Source organism: Agelaius tricolor, unplaced genomic scaffold (genome assembly GCF_023055355.1).
Source record: "Agelaius tricolor isolate 1412-34295 unplaced genomic scaffold, bAgeTri1.0.p SCAF_68, whole genome shotgun sequence".
In the NCBI taxonomy this organism is placed as follows: Eukaryota; Metazoa; Chordata; class Aves; order Passeriformes; family Icteridae; genus Agelaius; species Agelaius tricolor.
The window spans coordinates 201930-217374 of NW_027269328.1; the positions used below are offsets into that span (position 1 = coordinate 201930).

General features: G+C 65.1%; 2 protein-coding genes across 2 annotated transcripts; one reads left to right on the forward strand and one right to left on the reverse strand.

The window, feature by feature from the left end:
- Nucleotides 1–43: 43 nt before the first annotated feature.
- On the reverse strand, nt 44–4081 carry SLC30A3 (solute carrier family 30 member 3). The gene is made up of 8 exons (XM_071417237.1): nt 3911–4081; nt 2465–2637; nt 2250–2396; nt 2020–2173; nt 1403–1601; nt 1188–1293; nt 758–892; nt 44–681 (listed from the first exon to the last, which is right to left on the reverse strand). Exons 1-8 carry the CDS (start codon nt 3991–3993, stop codon nt 536–538), a joined length of 1143 nt encoding a protein of 380 aa, XP_071273338.1. The 5' UTR covers nt 3994–4081; the 3' UTR covers nt 44–535.
- A 1180-nt stretch (nt 4082–5261) lies between these two features.
- On the forward strand, nt 5262–15432 carry LOC139584884 (uridine-cytidine kinase-like 1). Its single transcript, XM_071417231.1, has 14 exons — nt 5262–5648; nt 5883–5989; nt 6179–6349; nt 6716–6787; nt 7041–7230; nt 7325–7386; nt 7669–7685; nt 8370–8468; nt 13544–13637; nt 13744–13806; nt 13904–14026; nt 14101–14208; nt 14282–14438; nt 14578–15432. The coding sequence occupies exons 1-14, from the start codon at nt 5387–5389 to the stop codon at nt 14649–14651; spliced, it is 1599 nt and encodes a 532-aa protein (XP_071273332.1). The 5' UTR covers nt 5262–5386; the 3' UTR covers nt 14652–15432.
- The last annotated feature ends 13 nt before the right edge of the window (nt 15433–15445 follow it).

Sequence of the window (15445 nt, forward strand, 5' to 3'; positions counted from 1 at the left end):
CACCATTTCCCTCCCCTTGCCCCTCTGTCTACTGCACTGCTGCTGCTGCTGCTCCAACACATTTATTGGCAGCGCTGGCACCGCTGCTGGCACAGATGGACAGATGGACACCAGGGGCACAGGCACGACTCAGCAGAGGGAATGGGTCAGGGCCAGGCACAGGAGGGTTCAGATGGAGCCCAGGCAGCAGCATGGGGGGCTGGGGCCGAGGCCAGGTCTGAGGTCCCCCATGGGGGATGTCCCTTCCTGCCAGGACAGACAGGCTCCCTGGGGACCGGGTGGTGGGGCAGGATTCCATCTCCTCAGGAGCTGTGGCACAGCAGGGAGTGGAAGATTCCAGGGAGCCCCTGTGCTCCACAGGCCAGGCCATGTGTCTGTCCCCCCAGGACACCACACTGGAGTCACTGTCCCACCCCAGGGCTCCGCAGCAGTGGGGTGGGTAGAGGGGAGATGGGATCTCAAGCACTGCCCTGCTCTAGCACAAGGAGCTGGGGCCAGGGCCACATCGGGCCCACTGTAGCAGCAGGTGGGGGTCTCAGGTTTGGGGGTCCTGGCAGTGGGGACAGCCTGCTGACTCCTCCTGGTGCTGCTCCACCTGCACCGTGCACAAGGCAAAGCCAAACCTGCTCTGGAGCCGGGCGGTGACCTCCTGCAGCACCATCTCCGTGTCAGCACCAGCATCTAGGAGCAGCAGGGCAGGGGCTCGTTCCTGGCACGGCCTGTGGGAGCCCGGCCACGCCCCGTGCAGGTCACTCACCCACGGCCACGTGCACCGACACGGCGGCGTGGTTCAGAGTCAGTGCCCAGAGGTGCAGGTCATGGACACCCCGCACGCCGCGGGCCCCCAGCAGCGCCTCCTTCACCGCATCGAACTGCAGCCCCCGTGGAGCCCCTGCCAGCACCCCCTGGTCACACGGGCCACCCTCGGCCCCCAGACACGGCACCCACCTGGCTAAGGCTGGGGGCTTCCCCAGGGCAGCCAGGCTGGGCAGGGCGGCTTTGGGGTGAGACAGGCCTCACCCTGGGGCCAATGCACCTGGCTGCGCTGGAGAGGAGGAACTGGGGGGGTTCAGGTGGGGCAGGGGAGGCACAGAGGAGGGGAGCTGCCTCATGGCAAAGTGCTGCAGCAGATGGAGCTCCAGGAGCTCCTGTGCCCATCCTGTGTCTGGGTCTCACCCACTGCTCACCTTCCATGAGGACCATGAAGACGTCTCTGAGGATGGTGATGGTGGAGCCAAGGACGAAGACGGAGAAGAAGAGGGTGCTGATGGGGTCTGCAATCTTGCACTGGGGCTGCAGAGAGGGGTCTCTGTGAGGCTGGGGGCAGAGTCCACGTGGCACCCTGCATGGCACCAGGACAGCTGCTCCCACGGGCGGCACTGGGGCGGCCCAGCCTGGGCACCTTGAAGTAGATGATGGTGGCAGCCACGAGGACGCTGACGCTCTGCAGCAGGTCACCCACCACGTGGACGAAGGCTGCCCGCACGCTGGTGCTGCCGGGCAGGGGGCTGGGCTGGCAGGACACAGAGCTCTCCAGCTGCTCGTAGGCCCCCGGGCCATGGCCGTGGCCAGCAGGGGACTGGTGCAGGATGTAGGCCATGCTGGAAGGAGCAGGGCTGGCTCAGTGCCACACTGACAGGGCGTGTGTGGGGGCCCTGCTTGGGCAAAGGGGGCACAGGCAGTCACACCTGGGGCTGGGGACAGTGGGAGAAGTGGGACTGGAGCGGCAGCAGGGCTGGAAGGTGTGCAGGAACAGGGCAGGGGTTTGGTCCTGGGGCTTGTGACAGGGCTTGGGAGGTGCTGCTTGGGGGACCAGGGAGTGTGGGGAATGGGGACGTGGGCACATGGACTGGAAGCCCTGAAAATGTGGGGGACAGGGAAGTGGGGGTGGCAGCGCCTGGGGACACGAGGCTGGTGCATGGGGACACAAAGTGACCTGGGGGCACATTTGGGGCTCCAGGGGCACAGGGGGACAGGACTCAGGCTGATGGGGACCATGGGTGCACACGTGGAACGTACACCAGATTGACACCAACGGCACAGGCGGATGTGGCCAGCATGGCTCGCGCCTCGATCTCGTAGTCGTTGCTGATGATGCGGGCGGCCGCCAGGTAGACCAGGGCCGCGGTCACAACCCAGATAGAGAGGACAGAGGCCAGCGCACCCAGCGTCTCTGTGGGGTGAGACCCATCAGCACCGACCCGGCCGTGGGGGCCCCGGAGCCCGCAGGGCCGCGCCCCTCAGCTCACCTGAGCGGTGCCAGCCGAAGGTCATGGTCTTGGTGGGCGGGCGGCTGGAGACCCAGAGGGAGAAGAGGCTGACGGACATGCTGCCCACATCCGTCAGCAGGTGGGCTGCATCCGTCATGATGGCCAGGCTGTGTGCCAGGTAGCCGCCTGCGGGCACAGAGCAGCTGGCACCCCGCGCCGAGCCCGCAGCCCCGCGCCCCGGCCCGCCGCGTTACCTATCACCTCCCCGACCATGAAGAGGCAGCAGACGGCGCAGGCGACGCTCAGCTGCCGGCGGGCCTGGAGCCCGCCCTGCCCGGGGCTGGGGGTCGGGGGGCTGCAGCGGCAGCGCGGATCTGGAGCCGGGGGGGCCGCCGGTGCTGAGGGGTCTCCAGAGCCTGTGAAGAGACTGGGGGCGGGGGTCACTGCCGGCAACGCCGGCTCGGGGGCTCCTGCCCAGAGCCCCCGAGGGTCCTGCTGCCGCCCCCTGGCATGCGGCCAGGCGGGGCACCGGCGGAACCCCCCCCCCCCAGCGGGACGAGCAGGCACGGGACGGAGCCGAAGACGGGAGTGGGGCGGGTACCGCGGGGAGGTGCAGGTGGGAGCGAGGTGTTGAGCCCGGGGCCAGGCTGCGGGACGGGCCAGCGGTGCGGAGACGTGGGGCGCGGGGAAGGGGCGGCGGGGGCCGGGGTGCCGGTGCGTGGGGCAGTTGTGCGGGAGCGGCAACGGGCAGCCCACCGGGACGGGGGCTAACGGATGAACGGCACCGGTGTGGGCGGGTGATGGATGGATGGATGGTACCGGTGTGCGTGGGTGACGTTTGGGCGCCGATAAGTGCGGGACAGACACCCGAGGGGGGAGCGAGGCTGGCGCACGGCGGGGCTGGTTCCGCTTGAGCGGAGGTGCCGGCGGCGGGCTGAGCGTGCCGGTGGCGGGGTGACGGTGCAAGCGGCGGACTTGCAGAGGGCTGGCGCGGGGACTGCGGAGCTGTCGGTGTCCGCTCGGATGGATGAAGGCAGGGGGGCGGGCGGGGAGGGACGTGCCGGGGGTGCCGGTGTCGGCGGTGGGAGGTGGGAGCTGCGCGACGTGCCGGGGGTTTGCGGGTGCCGGAGGAGCCGAGGGCGATGGGGGCGATGGAGGTGCCGGGGATGATGGGCGAGCGGGTGCGGGAGGACCGAGGGTTGCAGATGCGGGAGATTATGGAGGTGACGGTGCGAGGAATTGCCGGGGAGCCTGGGAGGTGATGGGGTGCCGCGGGTGGCGGTGCCAGGCTGATGGGGGTGCCGGTGATGGACGTGCTAGCGCCGGTAATGGGATTGTCGGGACGATGGTGTGCCGGTGCTGATGGAAGTGCCGGTGGTGACCGGAGTGTCGGGGGTGCCGGTGATGGGAGTGCCGTCGGTGCCGGAGGCGCCGGTGATTGAGTTGTGCTGGCGGTGGTGGGGATGCCGGGGTGATGGGTGCCGGTGATGGGATGCTGGGGCGATGGGTGCCCGTGATGGGTGCCGGGGCGATGGGTGCCGGGGCGATGGGTGCCCGTGATGGGTGCCGGGGCGATGGGATGCCGGGGTGATGGGTGCCGGTGATGGGTGCCGGGGTGATGGGATGTCGGGGCGATGGGTGCCGGGGTGATGGGTGCCGGGGTGATGGGTGCCGGTGATGGGTGCCGGTGCCGGCGGTACCTCTTGAGGCGGAGGCTGCCGTCGGCGCGGCCGCCCCGCGGGCTGACCAGGCGGGCGCTCTCGGTGCCGGTCGGGGGCTCCATCCCGGGAACGAGCGGCGCCACGGGCACCGGCACCGTGGGCACCGGCACCGCCGAGCCCCGCCCCTGCCGTGACTCCGCCCCCGGCTCCGCCCCCGCGCGGGTGGCGGGGCGGTCCCCCCCCCGGTGCCGCCGCTCCGGGCTCGGGGCGGGGGTGGCCCGGCGGGTGCGGGCGCTGCGGACCGGAGGATCTCCGGGAGAATACACCGGAGCTGCGTGTAAGGGCGCTGCTTTCGCGGGAGAAGCTCTTCGGGGACAGGGCTCCGCCGCACCTCCTGTCCCCGGCAGGTGATGACACAATTGATCCTGGAATCCGTCTGAGCACGGGAAGGACGGGAGAGGAGCTGGGGAGAAGCCGGCACGGCGGGGATCGTGCCATGGGGATCACCTGCCGCGGTGCCACGCCGAGCCCGTGCACAGGGGAGCGCAGGGCACAGCGTCTGTCCGGGCTGCCGGAAGGATTTTGGCGCTGTTCCCCTGCGATCCTCCGAGAGAAGCGCTGGGAGCGCGGGCTGGCTGAGCCGGAGGGGCTGCACTGGCAGGGGCTGCATGGCCGAGCCCAGAGCAGGGCGTTCAGTGCCCAGGAACCACCAGCGCACCCCGGGGTTGACGCTGAGTCCAGCCCCGTCTGCGGCCAGGCAGAGCCCCCCCAGCGCGGCGACAGATGACACTGCCCGTGCTGCTCCGTGGTGCGGAGAGACTCAGGATGGGCTGCGGAGCCGGGGGCAGGAGCCTGGGGAGGGTCAGCAGGGGCAGGGCCGAGTCCTGACCGGGCAGGAGCAACCTCAGGACAGGCAGGGACAGCCGGCTGGGAAAAGGCTCCAGGGGTCCTGGGAGACACCCGGCAGACAGTGAACCAACAACGCACCCTTGGCGTGTCGTGGACACCATCCCGAGGCGCCGGGCCCAGCGCTGGGTGCCCAGAACACGAGGGACAGGGACAGGCTGGGGACCGCCCCGAGCAGCGTGGGATGCTGCAGGGCTGGGAGAGACAGGGACAGGCTGGGGACAGCCCCGAGCAGCCTGTGATGCTGCAGGGCTGGAGCGGCTCTGCCGGGTGAGGCTGAGGAAGCTGCGGCTGCTGAGCCCGGGGCAGGGCAGGGCAGGGCAGGGCCCGGGGATCCCCGGGGTGGGGATCGACACCTGCAGGGAGGGCTGTGCAGGTGAGCCCCGGTGTGACACCTGCAGGGAGGGCTGTGCAGGTGAGCCCGGGGCGCCCGGTGCGGGGCCTCGGTAAGGGGCGGGGTCCCACTAGGAGGCGGGGCAGAAATCAGGGGCGGAGTCTAACTATGGGCGGGACTTCACTCAGGGGCGGGGCCTCATTCAGGGGCGGGGCCTGTTCCCCGTGCCGTGCGCAGCCCGTCCTGTCCCGGCAGCCCCCGCGGCCCGCGCGGCGATGGCGGCGGCGGGCGCTGAGGAGCGGCGGGGGGCGGCGGGGCCGGAGCGCGCCCACAGCTCCGCTCCCGGCCCCGGCCCGCTGGGCTCGCTGCTCAGCCGCTTGCCGCTGGCGCCTGCCCCGGCCCCACGGCGCCGCACCGCCAGCCAGTGCAAGCCGGAGCCGCCGCTGCTGCGCACCAGCAAGCGGACTATCTACACGGCCGGGCGGCCGCCGTGGTACAGCGAGACCGGCGCGCCCGTAGATGAGGCCTTTGTCATCGGTGAGCGGTGGGACGGGGCCGGGGAGGGGATGGAGCCGGATCAGAAAGGAGATGGAGCCGAGAGCGGGCCGGGAGGGGATGGAGGCCGGACCGAGGCCGGGGTCGGGCTGCGGTTGGGAATCGTGGAACGAGGCCCCGAGGGAGGGGCTGGGACCGGGCCGGAGCCGGAGCCGGAGCCGGATCCGCGGCCGTGACGGATCCGGGCCGGGGCGGTGCCCCCGCCGCTCCCCGCAGGCCTGTGCGGCGGCAGCGCCTCCGGCAAGACCACGGTGGCGACGCGGATCATCGAGGCGCTGGACGTGCCCTGGGTCGTGCTGCTCTCCATGGACTCCTTCTACAAGGTGCGCGACGGGGCCCGGGGCAGCACTGAGCCGGGCCGACACTCCGGGTCCAGTGTGCCGCTGGGTGCTGCCGGGGCTCGGGGTGCGGGGATCGGGTGCGGCTCTGAGCAGGGCTGGGGTGCCGGTGGATGCCAGGATCCGGCACGGCCCTGAGCGCTGCCGGTGCCCCGGGCCGGGCGGTGCCTGCAGGTGCTGGATGAGGGGCAGCAGGCGCTGGCAGCCCGCAGCGACTACAACTTCGACCACCCCGATGCTTTTGACTTCGAGCTGCTCGTCAATGTCCTGCGCAAGCTCAAGAAGGGCAAGAGCGTGAAGGTGCCGGTGTACGACTTCACCACGCACAGCCGGCGCCGCGAGTGGGTGGGTGCCCGGGGCCGGGCTGCGCTTGGCTGGCAGGGTCCCGGGAACAGGGAACACCTCCGGGCCCTGCAGGGCCTGGAAGGCTAAAGGGAGGGGGCGGCTGGGGGTCATCAGAGAGAGGGACTGGGGGGATGGCATGGAGCAGAGTCTTGGGATCTAGAGCAAGGTTCGGGGTCTGTCCTGGCCTGGAGCATCATGCACAGGTATCAACTATGGCTCCAAGGCATTGGGTGCTGCAGGGTGGTTATGGGGAGCCTCAACACAGTGGTGAGACCCCAGGGGGGTCAGTGCCCTGTCTGTGTCAGTGTTGGTGCTGCTGTGGCATGTGAGAGAAGCAGGACAAACCCAGCTCCTGTCTGCCTGCAGAAAACGGTGTATGGGGCCAACGTCATCGTGTTTGAAGGGATCCTGGCCTTCGCCAACAAGGAGCTGCTCAAGGTATCGCTGCCTCAGGTGGCCGCTGGCCCAGAGGGGATGATGTGGTGCAGCAGGACAGGCACCGGCCCTGGGTGCCACTGCAGCACCGCAGTGGGGGCTGTGGAGGGAGAGGTCACCGCGCTTGCTGGCAGAGCACTGCGTGTCACAGGGCTCAGGGGAGGTGATGCTGGGTGCCACTGCAGGGTGGAGGAGGGGAGTAACACAGGTGTGATGGGAGCTGCATAGGGGGTGCTCACCCCTCCCAGTTTTCCAGCTGCTGGACATGAAAGTGTTTGTGGACACGGACTCCGACATCCGCCTGGTGCGGCGGCTGCAGCGCGACATCATGGAGCGCGGGCGCGACGTGGCGGGGGTCATCAAGCAGTACAACAAGTTTGTGAAGCCGGCCTTCGAGCAGTACATCGAGCCCACCGTGCAGGTGGCCGACATCGTGGTGCCCAGGGGTGAGGCCAGAGCTGAGCCCGCCGTGGGGAGCGGGTGCTGTGGGGCAGGGCGGGTCAGCATCCGCCCCACCTGCCTCCTCTGCTCCACCCTCAGGTGGGGAAAACTTCGTGGCACTGGACCTCATTGTGCAGCACGTGCACAGCCAGCTGGAAAAGGTGAGCCAGGGCTGAGGAGGGGAAGGGTCCTGCATGCAGAGGGCAGGATGTGGCTGCACACAGATCTGTGCTCTGGGAGCACCTGGGGGAGGTGTTGGCATCACCTCTCTCTTCTCAAGAGGCCCCAGCATGGTGCTTGGGAGAGCAGATTGGTGAAGTGGGCACTGGGGAGGAGGGTGGGGAGCTGGGCTGTTGGGGCGGCTGTGCTGGCCTGTGGGTGACTGACAGGGTGTCTGTCCTTCCTGTTCCCCTGCGCTGCACCGCGACCTCTGCACCACCCAGCGGGAGATTACAGTCAGGTACGTGGGACCCACGGCTGCAGAGGAGCCTGTTCTGGGCTGGGGGGGCTGCTGGCACCCACTGGGTTCCGTGTCCCTGCTGGCAGAGCTTTGCTGAGGTGCCTGAGCGTAGCTGCTCCTCCCTAGGGCTGCAGGGGCTGTGCTCAGCTCCTCAGGGCCTGTCTGGCTGCAGCCCGGGGCTCTGTGTGACTCACTCCACTCTGTGGCTGATGCATGTTGCCAGCTGCCTGCCCTGCTCCTGTCCCTGTCTGGAGCAGGGATCCTCTCCTGGCTGCTGAGTTACCCTGAGCTGCTCGCTTCTGTGGGAGAAGTGCCCTGCATGGTCCCTGTTCCTGGCACTTCATGTCCCCTTTGGGCAGGACAGCCCTTGTCCCTTGTGTTGATGCCCCGGTCCCAGGGTGCAGAGAATGTCCTGCCCTGCAGAGCAGCAGCTTCTGGTGCTGCAGAGGCTGCAGCAGCTGTGGGTGTGGTCTGGGAGGTTCACCCCAGGCTTTTTGGGCAGTCCAGCTCTGGGGTACCAGACTTGGGGTGTTCCTCAGGATCCAGGCAGGAAGGTCAAGCACGGTGCTGACCTTTCAGAGGGGTTTTCCTGGAGCCTTCTTTTGGCAGGGCCGTGTCCCTGCAAGGGCCCAGGTCTGTGAGTGTGTGTGTGCTGCAGAGCTGTGAGCACCTTCCTCCCTGCAGGGCAGCCCTGGCCTCGGCCCACCAAGGACAGCCCCTGCCCAAGACCCTGAGTGTCCTGGAGAGCACGCCGCAGGTGCGGGGCATGCACACCATCATCAGGTACATCCCTGCCCCTGGCCCCTGCCCCGGTCCCTGCTTGGTGGCAGCACACCACAAGGCCTGGTGTGAGTTTCTCCCCTTTGCCCTGGGACTGCAGTCGTGGGGCTTGGCCTGAAGCAGAATGGCTGAATGGAGCTGGCCCTGGCCCTGTGGGCACTTCTCTGGTGACCAGAGCTCTGCACATCTGCTTTGGGTGATTCCTGAGCCAAAGGCAGGCTTTTCCTACAGTGGGAGGGGACTGGTTGGCTCTTTCCTCACTGGAACACAGGTGGAGCAGCTGGTGGCATGGAGCAAGGTACCCCTTGCCCCTCTCCCAGGGCACTCGGGTTTAGAGGTAGCTTAGAGAAGAGACAGGGGCAGCTGCTTCTATGACTGCACCACTCTTGAGCTTTTCTTTCCCCTCTGATGCTCCTTTTTTCCAGGTGACAGTAGCATCAGTTAGTGAAGGGTCAGGGGCTGAGGCCTTTAGGACTACAGAGAGGTTCATTGTTTTTGCAGCTGCAGAACCTGGCAGCCCTGGGTGCCTTTCTCCTCTGCAGAGAGGGGATGTTAAGCTCAGCCAGGTCCTCCTATGGCACCTGTATGTTGGTTTGCAAGGTGTCAGCTCATGTCCTTGTGAGAGACCTGGAGAGGACTGGATGCACTTTCAGTAAGCTTGCAGAGGATAGCAAGTGGGGTGGGATGTGGATCTGCTGTAGAGCAGGAAGGCTCTGCAGAGGGCTTGGGACACTCTGGATCGATGTGCTGAGAGCAGCAGCGTGAGGGTCACCAAGGCCAAGTGCCAGGCCCTGCCCTTGGGTCACAGCAGCCCCATGGAGCACTCCAGGCTGGGGCAGAGGGGCTGGAAGGGCCATGGGAGCGCTGGTGGACAGTGGCTCAACACGAGACCAGGTGGGCAAGAGGCCATTGGCACCTGGGCTGTGCCAGCTGGGCACTGCTGGGGCACCTCCAGTCTTGGGGACAGCTCTGGGACCCTCCTGATAAGAGAGACATTGAGGGAGCATGTCCAGGGCAGGGAATGGAGCCCCAGGAGAGGCTGAGGGAGCTGGGAAAGGGGCTCAGCCTGGAGAAAAGGGGGTTCAGGGGGCACCTTCTCATTCTCTATAGCTTCCTGACAGGAGGAGGCAGCCAGGTGAGGGTCAGGCTCTGCTCACATGGAAAAAGGGACAGGACAAGAGGAAGCTGCCTCAGGCTGTTCCAGAGGAGATTTAGGTTGGATATTGGGAGCAGTGTCTTCATGGAAAGGATTTTCCAGCCTCAGCACAGCTGCTCCAGGTGATGGAATTTAGAAACCACGTGGATGTGGCACTTGAGGCTGTGGGCTGGTGGTGGCCTTGGCAGTGCTGGAGGAGCAGCTGAACTTGATCTCAAAGGGCTTTTCCAACCCAAACAATTTATGATGTTCTGATACTCGTGGCCACGTCCAGGCTGAGCACCTCCTTTCCTTCTCCTGACTCTTCCTCCTGTGGAAGCACAGGCTCCAAGGCAGGTCCTGGCAGTAGAAGAGGTGATGTGGCACCTCAGGTGTGCCAGGCAGAGCCCTGTGCCAGTGCCCTGTCCCTCCCCTGACTGTGGCTCCACCTTTGTACCACAAGCGCTTGGTGACCTCAATCCGTCACTCAGGGAGGCTCAGGGCTGTGCTGGGCTGCCCTGGGCTGGGTCAGGCTTTGCTGGGGCTGCAGGGCTTTGGCACCTCTGGCCTCACGTGGCTGTGCTGATGCCATGCAGGAGCAGGGCCAGGGCTGTGGGGAGGCACTGAGCCCATCCCAGGTGGTGTCTGAGAGGTGCCACATTTCTGAGGAGCATCGACTCAGCCTGGCAGCTGCCCCCCGAACCCTGCTGGGCCAGTGCCTCTCCCAAAGCTCTGAGCCGAGGAGCTCTGCTGGGTCTGTGTCAGAGACAGGCAGCATGTGTATCTGGTGAGACTTGGTGGCACTTGTTGGCTTCTGTGTCACTTGGGCATGGCATGGGGCTGTTGCTGGTCACCAATGTCACTCTCTGCTCCTGAGGTGCTGTTTGTGCCTGCTGCCCTTCTCCTGGGCTCCCACAGCCACATTTCCTGCACCTCCATGTGCAGTTATTGCATCTTAGCAGATCTGTCTCTTGTATTTATTAATATATTTTATGTTTAGACTCATGTGTTTATTATTTTTTATCAGTGAAACAATCTCACAATGATGAGTTCTACAGTCTTTCATTAACAAAGCACAAAATAGCTGTCTTTTCTTACAAAGCCTTTTAAGACTAAACTATCTAATTGAAAAATAACACTTAGATTATTTTCCCTTTTAACCTAATAACTAATCTTCAAAGCCATGCCCAGCCCAGCCTCTCTGGTGCCTGGATGTGTCCAGCCCAGCCTCTCTGGGTGCCTGGATGTGTCCAGCCCAGCCTCTCTGGGCGCATGGATGTGCCCAGCCCAGCCTCTCTGGGTTCCTGGATGTGCCCAGCCCAGCCCATCCTCTCTGGCTTCCTGGACGTGTCCAGCACCACTGCAGAGCTGTGATCCAGGGTTCTGCTCCCTCCTTGTCCTGTCTGGTGCTTCCCAGTGCAGCTCTCTGGGGTGCCAGTCCTGCATGCTGGCCAGCACCATTCCCTGGGGTTCCTCACCCATCTGTCTGCTGGGAGGGTGTTGGTGGCAGCACATGGGCATCATCGTGGCACATCAGGCTGGCAGCTGGGGGAAGCACTTTCTAGAGCAATTTTCTGCTGTTGTGGAGAGACAGAAACTGAAAATGAGTCCCACACTGGAATAACTGCACAGTTGGAGTTGTGAGGCTGAGAATAGATGGAGTGTGAAGGATGCAGTGGCAGGATGAGGAGGAGTGGTATCCCATTGCCAGAGGGCAGTGTTACATGAGATGCTGGGCAGGAGCTCCTCCATAAGGATGGTGAGGCTCTGCCACAGGTTGCCCAGGTAGCTGGCTGCCCCAAGGACAGGCTGGGCAGGCTTTGGGGGAACCTGGTCTAATAGAAGGTGTGGCTGCCCATGGCAGGGTGGTGGGACAAGGTCACCTTGAAGGTCCCTCCCAACACAAACCATTCTGGGATTCTGTAGCCCATTCACGCCCAGATTTCCTGGTGCCTGTACCAGCTGTCTCTCAGCTGCAGACAGTGCAGTTCATGCACAGAGCTGATGCTGTGATCAGGCCCCAGGCAGATGCTCCTGGTCCCTCTGTCATCTCCTGAGCATGCTGGGGAAGGCTGAGGTTGTCAGGAGCGCCGGCTGCAGTGCTGCCATGCCCAGCTGCAGGCTCCCAGGGTGCTGCAGTGTGCTGAGGTTCATCTGCCCCCTCTGTGGGTGGGAGCAGTGTGTTTCCTCAGGCTTCACCCAGGCAGTGATGCCGTGGGGTGAGGGGGCTGCCCTGGGGACAGCAATGTCCCCTTTGGCAGAGCTCTGCCAGCTGAGGGGTGGGATGGTGGCACTGATGGATCCTGGTTACCTGCTGCAGCTCAGCATGTGCGGGCTGCCCTCCCTGTCCCAGCCCTTCCCCTGCCCTGCTTGTGCCCTGGGCAGGGAGAAGCTTCAAAGCTTCATGGTTGTGTCTGCCCTGGGGTTGCCCAGGGGTTCCCTATCCCCAGAGGTGTCACCGTTGGGTTGGATGTGACATACACACATGTGATCAGGGTTTAAGCCCCTCCATACAGAGGAACCTCTGCAGGAGCAGTGTGGGGCCTGTCCCAGCCAGCCAGGGGCCAGCGCAGCTGGGCTGGGTCCCAGTGGGGACAGCTGGCTGGGACAGGGGAGGCAGGGATGCTGCTGGGCCATGCTGCTCCCAGCACAGCTGGGCTGGGTCCTAGTGGGGACAGCTGGCTGGGACAGGGGAGGCTGCAGGGGAGGCTGCTGGGCCATGCTGCTCCCAGCACAGCTGGGCTGGGTCCCAGTGGGGACAGCTGGCTGGGACAGGACGGGCTGCAGGGGAGGCAGGGAGGCTCTGGCTCGTGCTGCTCCCCGGCTGCTGTGGGTTGATGTGTGGGTGCAGCCCACCTGTGCGTGCTTGCTGACAGCTCACGCTGGGAGCCGTAGGCAGGGTCTTCCAGACCAGAACTGGTTTTTTCCCCTTCCCTGGGGCTGTTGGCTGAGCCCAGGGGTTTGGGAATGTCTGTATTGTCTGTATGCTGTGGTCACTGCAGATGCTCAGCTGTGAGTGACCCTGGAATGGCTGCAGGAGCACACGAGGACAGCAGTCGCTGCTCGTCCTCCTCCAAACGCCTCAGTGGGGCTGTCTGTCATCCACCGAGGTGTAAGAAATGGCAGATGATGTCTTAAAATACAGAGTAAAAATATTCAATATCCTTCTGCCTCTTCAGGAGTGTTGCCAGCTCCACTTCTTCCATCTGGGAGCGGGCAGGTGTCTGTGGGACTTCTTTGTCCTCGTGTTCCCTACGAGGCTGGTGGTCAGGGTACTCCTAGTAGGAAAAGTCATCTACTTTCCCTCTGCTGTGGGGTTAGTGCCCTGCATGCAGGGCTGGCTCTATTCCTCCTGGGCGAGGGGAGAGGTTTCCTGGGCATTGCAGCCCCCTGGCAGCTTTGTTGTGGTTTGTGTTTGTTTTACATCTCGATGCCTTCAGTACATCAGAGCTGTGAGAAGAGCACACAATGGCATTTCAGAGTCACCTGGTTCTTGGCAGTGCTTTATCTCTGACTTGGGATGTAGAGGGGAGAGCTGGGGACATGTGCAACTCTTTTCTGTCACCCAGCATGCTCAGCCATGGTGCACTATGTCCCCTTCCACAGTGGGGTTCTATCCTATCCTGGCTCTGCTCCTGAGTTTGTGCTGCCCCAGGACCGATGGTCCTTCCTGACCTGTCCCTACTCCCTATTCTCTCCTTGCTCTCTCTGATGGCTGTAAGTGGTGTTGCACCTCCCTCCAGGGTAGCTAAGCCACTCTCTTGCCTCTGTAGTCCCGTCTAAGACAGAAGCTGAGGTGTCAGTGACCGTGTCACTCCAAGAGTGCTCTGGCTCCCACAGCCTGGGGCTGCTGTCCATGCTGGTTGGCCCCTGGAGCCCCACATGTGGTCTGCAGGGCATGGCAGGGGCTCTGCTCCCACCTCACCTATGTCATCCCTCCCAGGAACAAGGACACGACCAGGGACGAGTTTATCTTCTACTCCAAGCGCCTGATGCGGCTTCTGATCGAACATGCCTTGTCCTTCCTGCCCCTGAAGGTGAGTGCCCACTCCTGGGTGCAGCCACAGCCCCAGCCCAGCGCCTTTCTGGGTGCCCCCCTCCCAGGGGTCTGGCTGCCCCCCACTCTGTGCTCCCCTCCTGCAGTCGGTCACGGTGGAGACGCCCCAGGGCACCACGTACGAGGGGAAGCGCTTCCACAGGCAGCGGGTGAGACACGACCCCGGCTCCTGATCCCCGTGGGAGCACAGCTCCTGGCTCAGCATGCACCAGGAGCACCCAGCACCTGTCCCTGCCCCTTTCCCAGATCACGGGCGTGTCCATCCTGCGGGCAGGTGAGACCATGGAGCAGGCCCTGACCGCCGTGTGCAAGGACATCCGCCTGGGCAAGATCCTCATCCAGACCAACCTGGACACGGGGGAGCCCGAGGTGAGTCCTGCTGCAGCCTGGCACACGCAGCCGTGCACTGCTGGCACGCCACCAACCCTTCCTTCCCTCACCAGCTGCACTACCTGCGCCTGCCCAAGGAGATCAGCGAGGACTACGTGATCCTCATGGACAGCACGGTGTCCACGGGGGCCGCGGCCATGATGGCCGTGCGCGTGCTGCTGGTGAGGCCCGGGCCCGGGCTGGGGCAGGGATCCTGTGCACCCCGCCGGGCTCTCACAGCTCCCTGTGCCGCAGGACCACGACGTGCAGGAGGACAGGATCTTCCTGCTGTCGCTGCTGATGGCGGAGATGGGGGTGCACTCCGTGGCCTACGCCTTTCCCCGCGTCCACATCATCACCACCGCTGTGGACAAGCGGGTCAACGAGGAGTTCCACATCATCCCGGGCATCGGTGAGGGGGGCCAGGGTGTGCTGTACCTCTGGCTGGGACCAGCAGCCCTGGGGGCAGCCTTGCAGCCTTGCAGCCACACCAGAGGGACGCTGGTGGGGCTGGCGCTGCTGCCCCTTCACTTTGTCCCTTCGTCTGCCAGGTAACTTCGGAGACAGATACTTTGGCACCGATGGCCCCTCGGCCTGGTGTGACAGCGACAGCGTGGACTGCTGAGCTGGCTGGCCTCAGGACCAGGGGCTGGGCTGGCTGCCGGGCTGGCTCCCATCCCTGCCCCCAGGAGAGGCCCTGAGCTGCAGCTGTGCCCACCTGCCAGCCCCGGGCTCTCTGGACCTGCACGACAAGGCCCTGCTGCTGGTCTCCCTCTGCCCCCAAGGACCAATCCTCCCCAGGGAGGAGGACAAGAGAGGGATGGCCTCTCCTGCGGACCACGGAGAGGGGATTTTTAGGGACATTCCTTGCTCCCAGAGCCCTGCCTCTGGGCCTGGGCCAGCCGTGCCTGCAGAGGGAGTGGTGGCCTCCCCGCGGCTGTGCCTGAAGGGGTGCTCACCTTCTACCCAGGGGAACAGGGGGATGGGGTCCAGTCCAGGCAAGCTCCATGCCTGAAATCCGTATTTATTTGTATTTATTGTGAGCGGCCCCCAGCTCCAGTGGGACCCTCTGACGTCAGGGACTGGACCTCCCGGATCCACCCCGTCCCTGGCAATCCACACTCCATCCCTGGCCCCAGGAGCTGGGGGTCGGCATGGGGCTGCCTTCCCGGTGCTGTCATCCTCGGTGCGCAGAGTGCTGCTGGTGCCCAGGGAGTGCTGAGGTGTCCCCGGTGCTGCCCTTGTTGCTCAGGTTCTTTTTCCAAAGGGCAGCGGCAGCCTTGCCCCCCCTTGCCCCCGCCACCGGCGGCAGCAGGAAGGTCCGGGGCTGGGGCTCTGTCCCGGGCCCGGCCGTGCCGCCACCGCCGCCCTCGCCGCCGTTTTGTACCAATAAAGGAGCAGCGCGATGCCCGTGTGCCG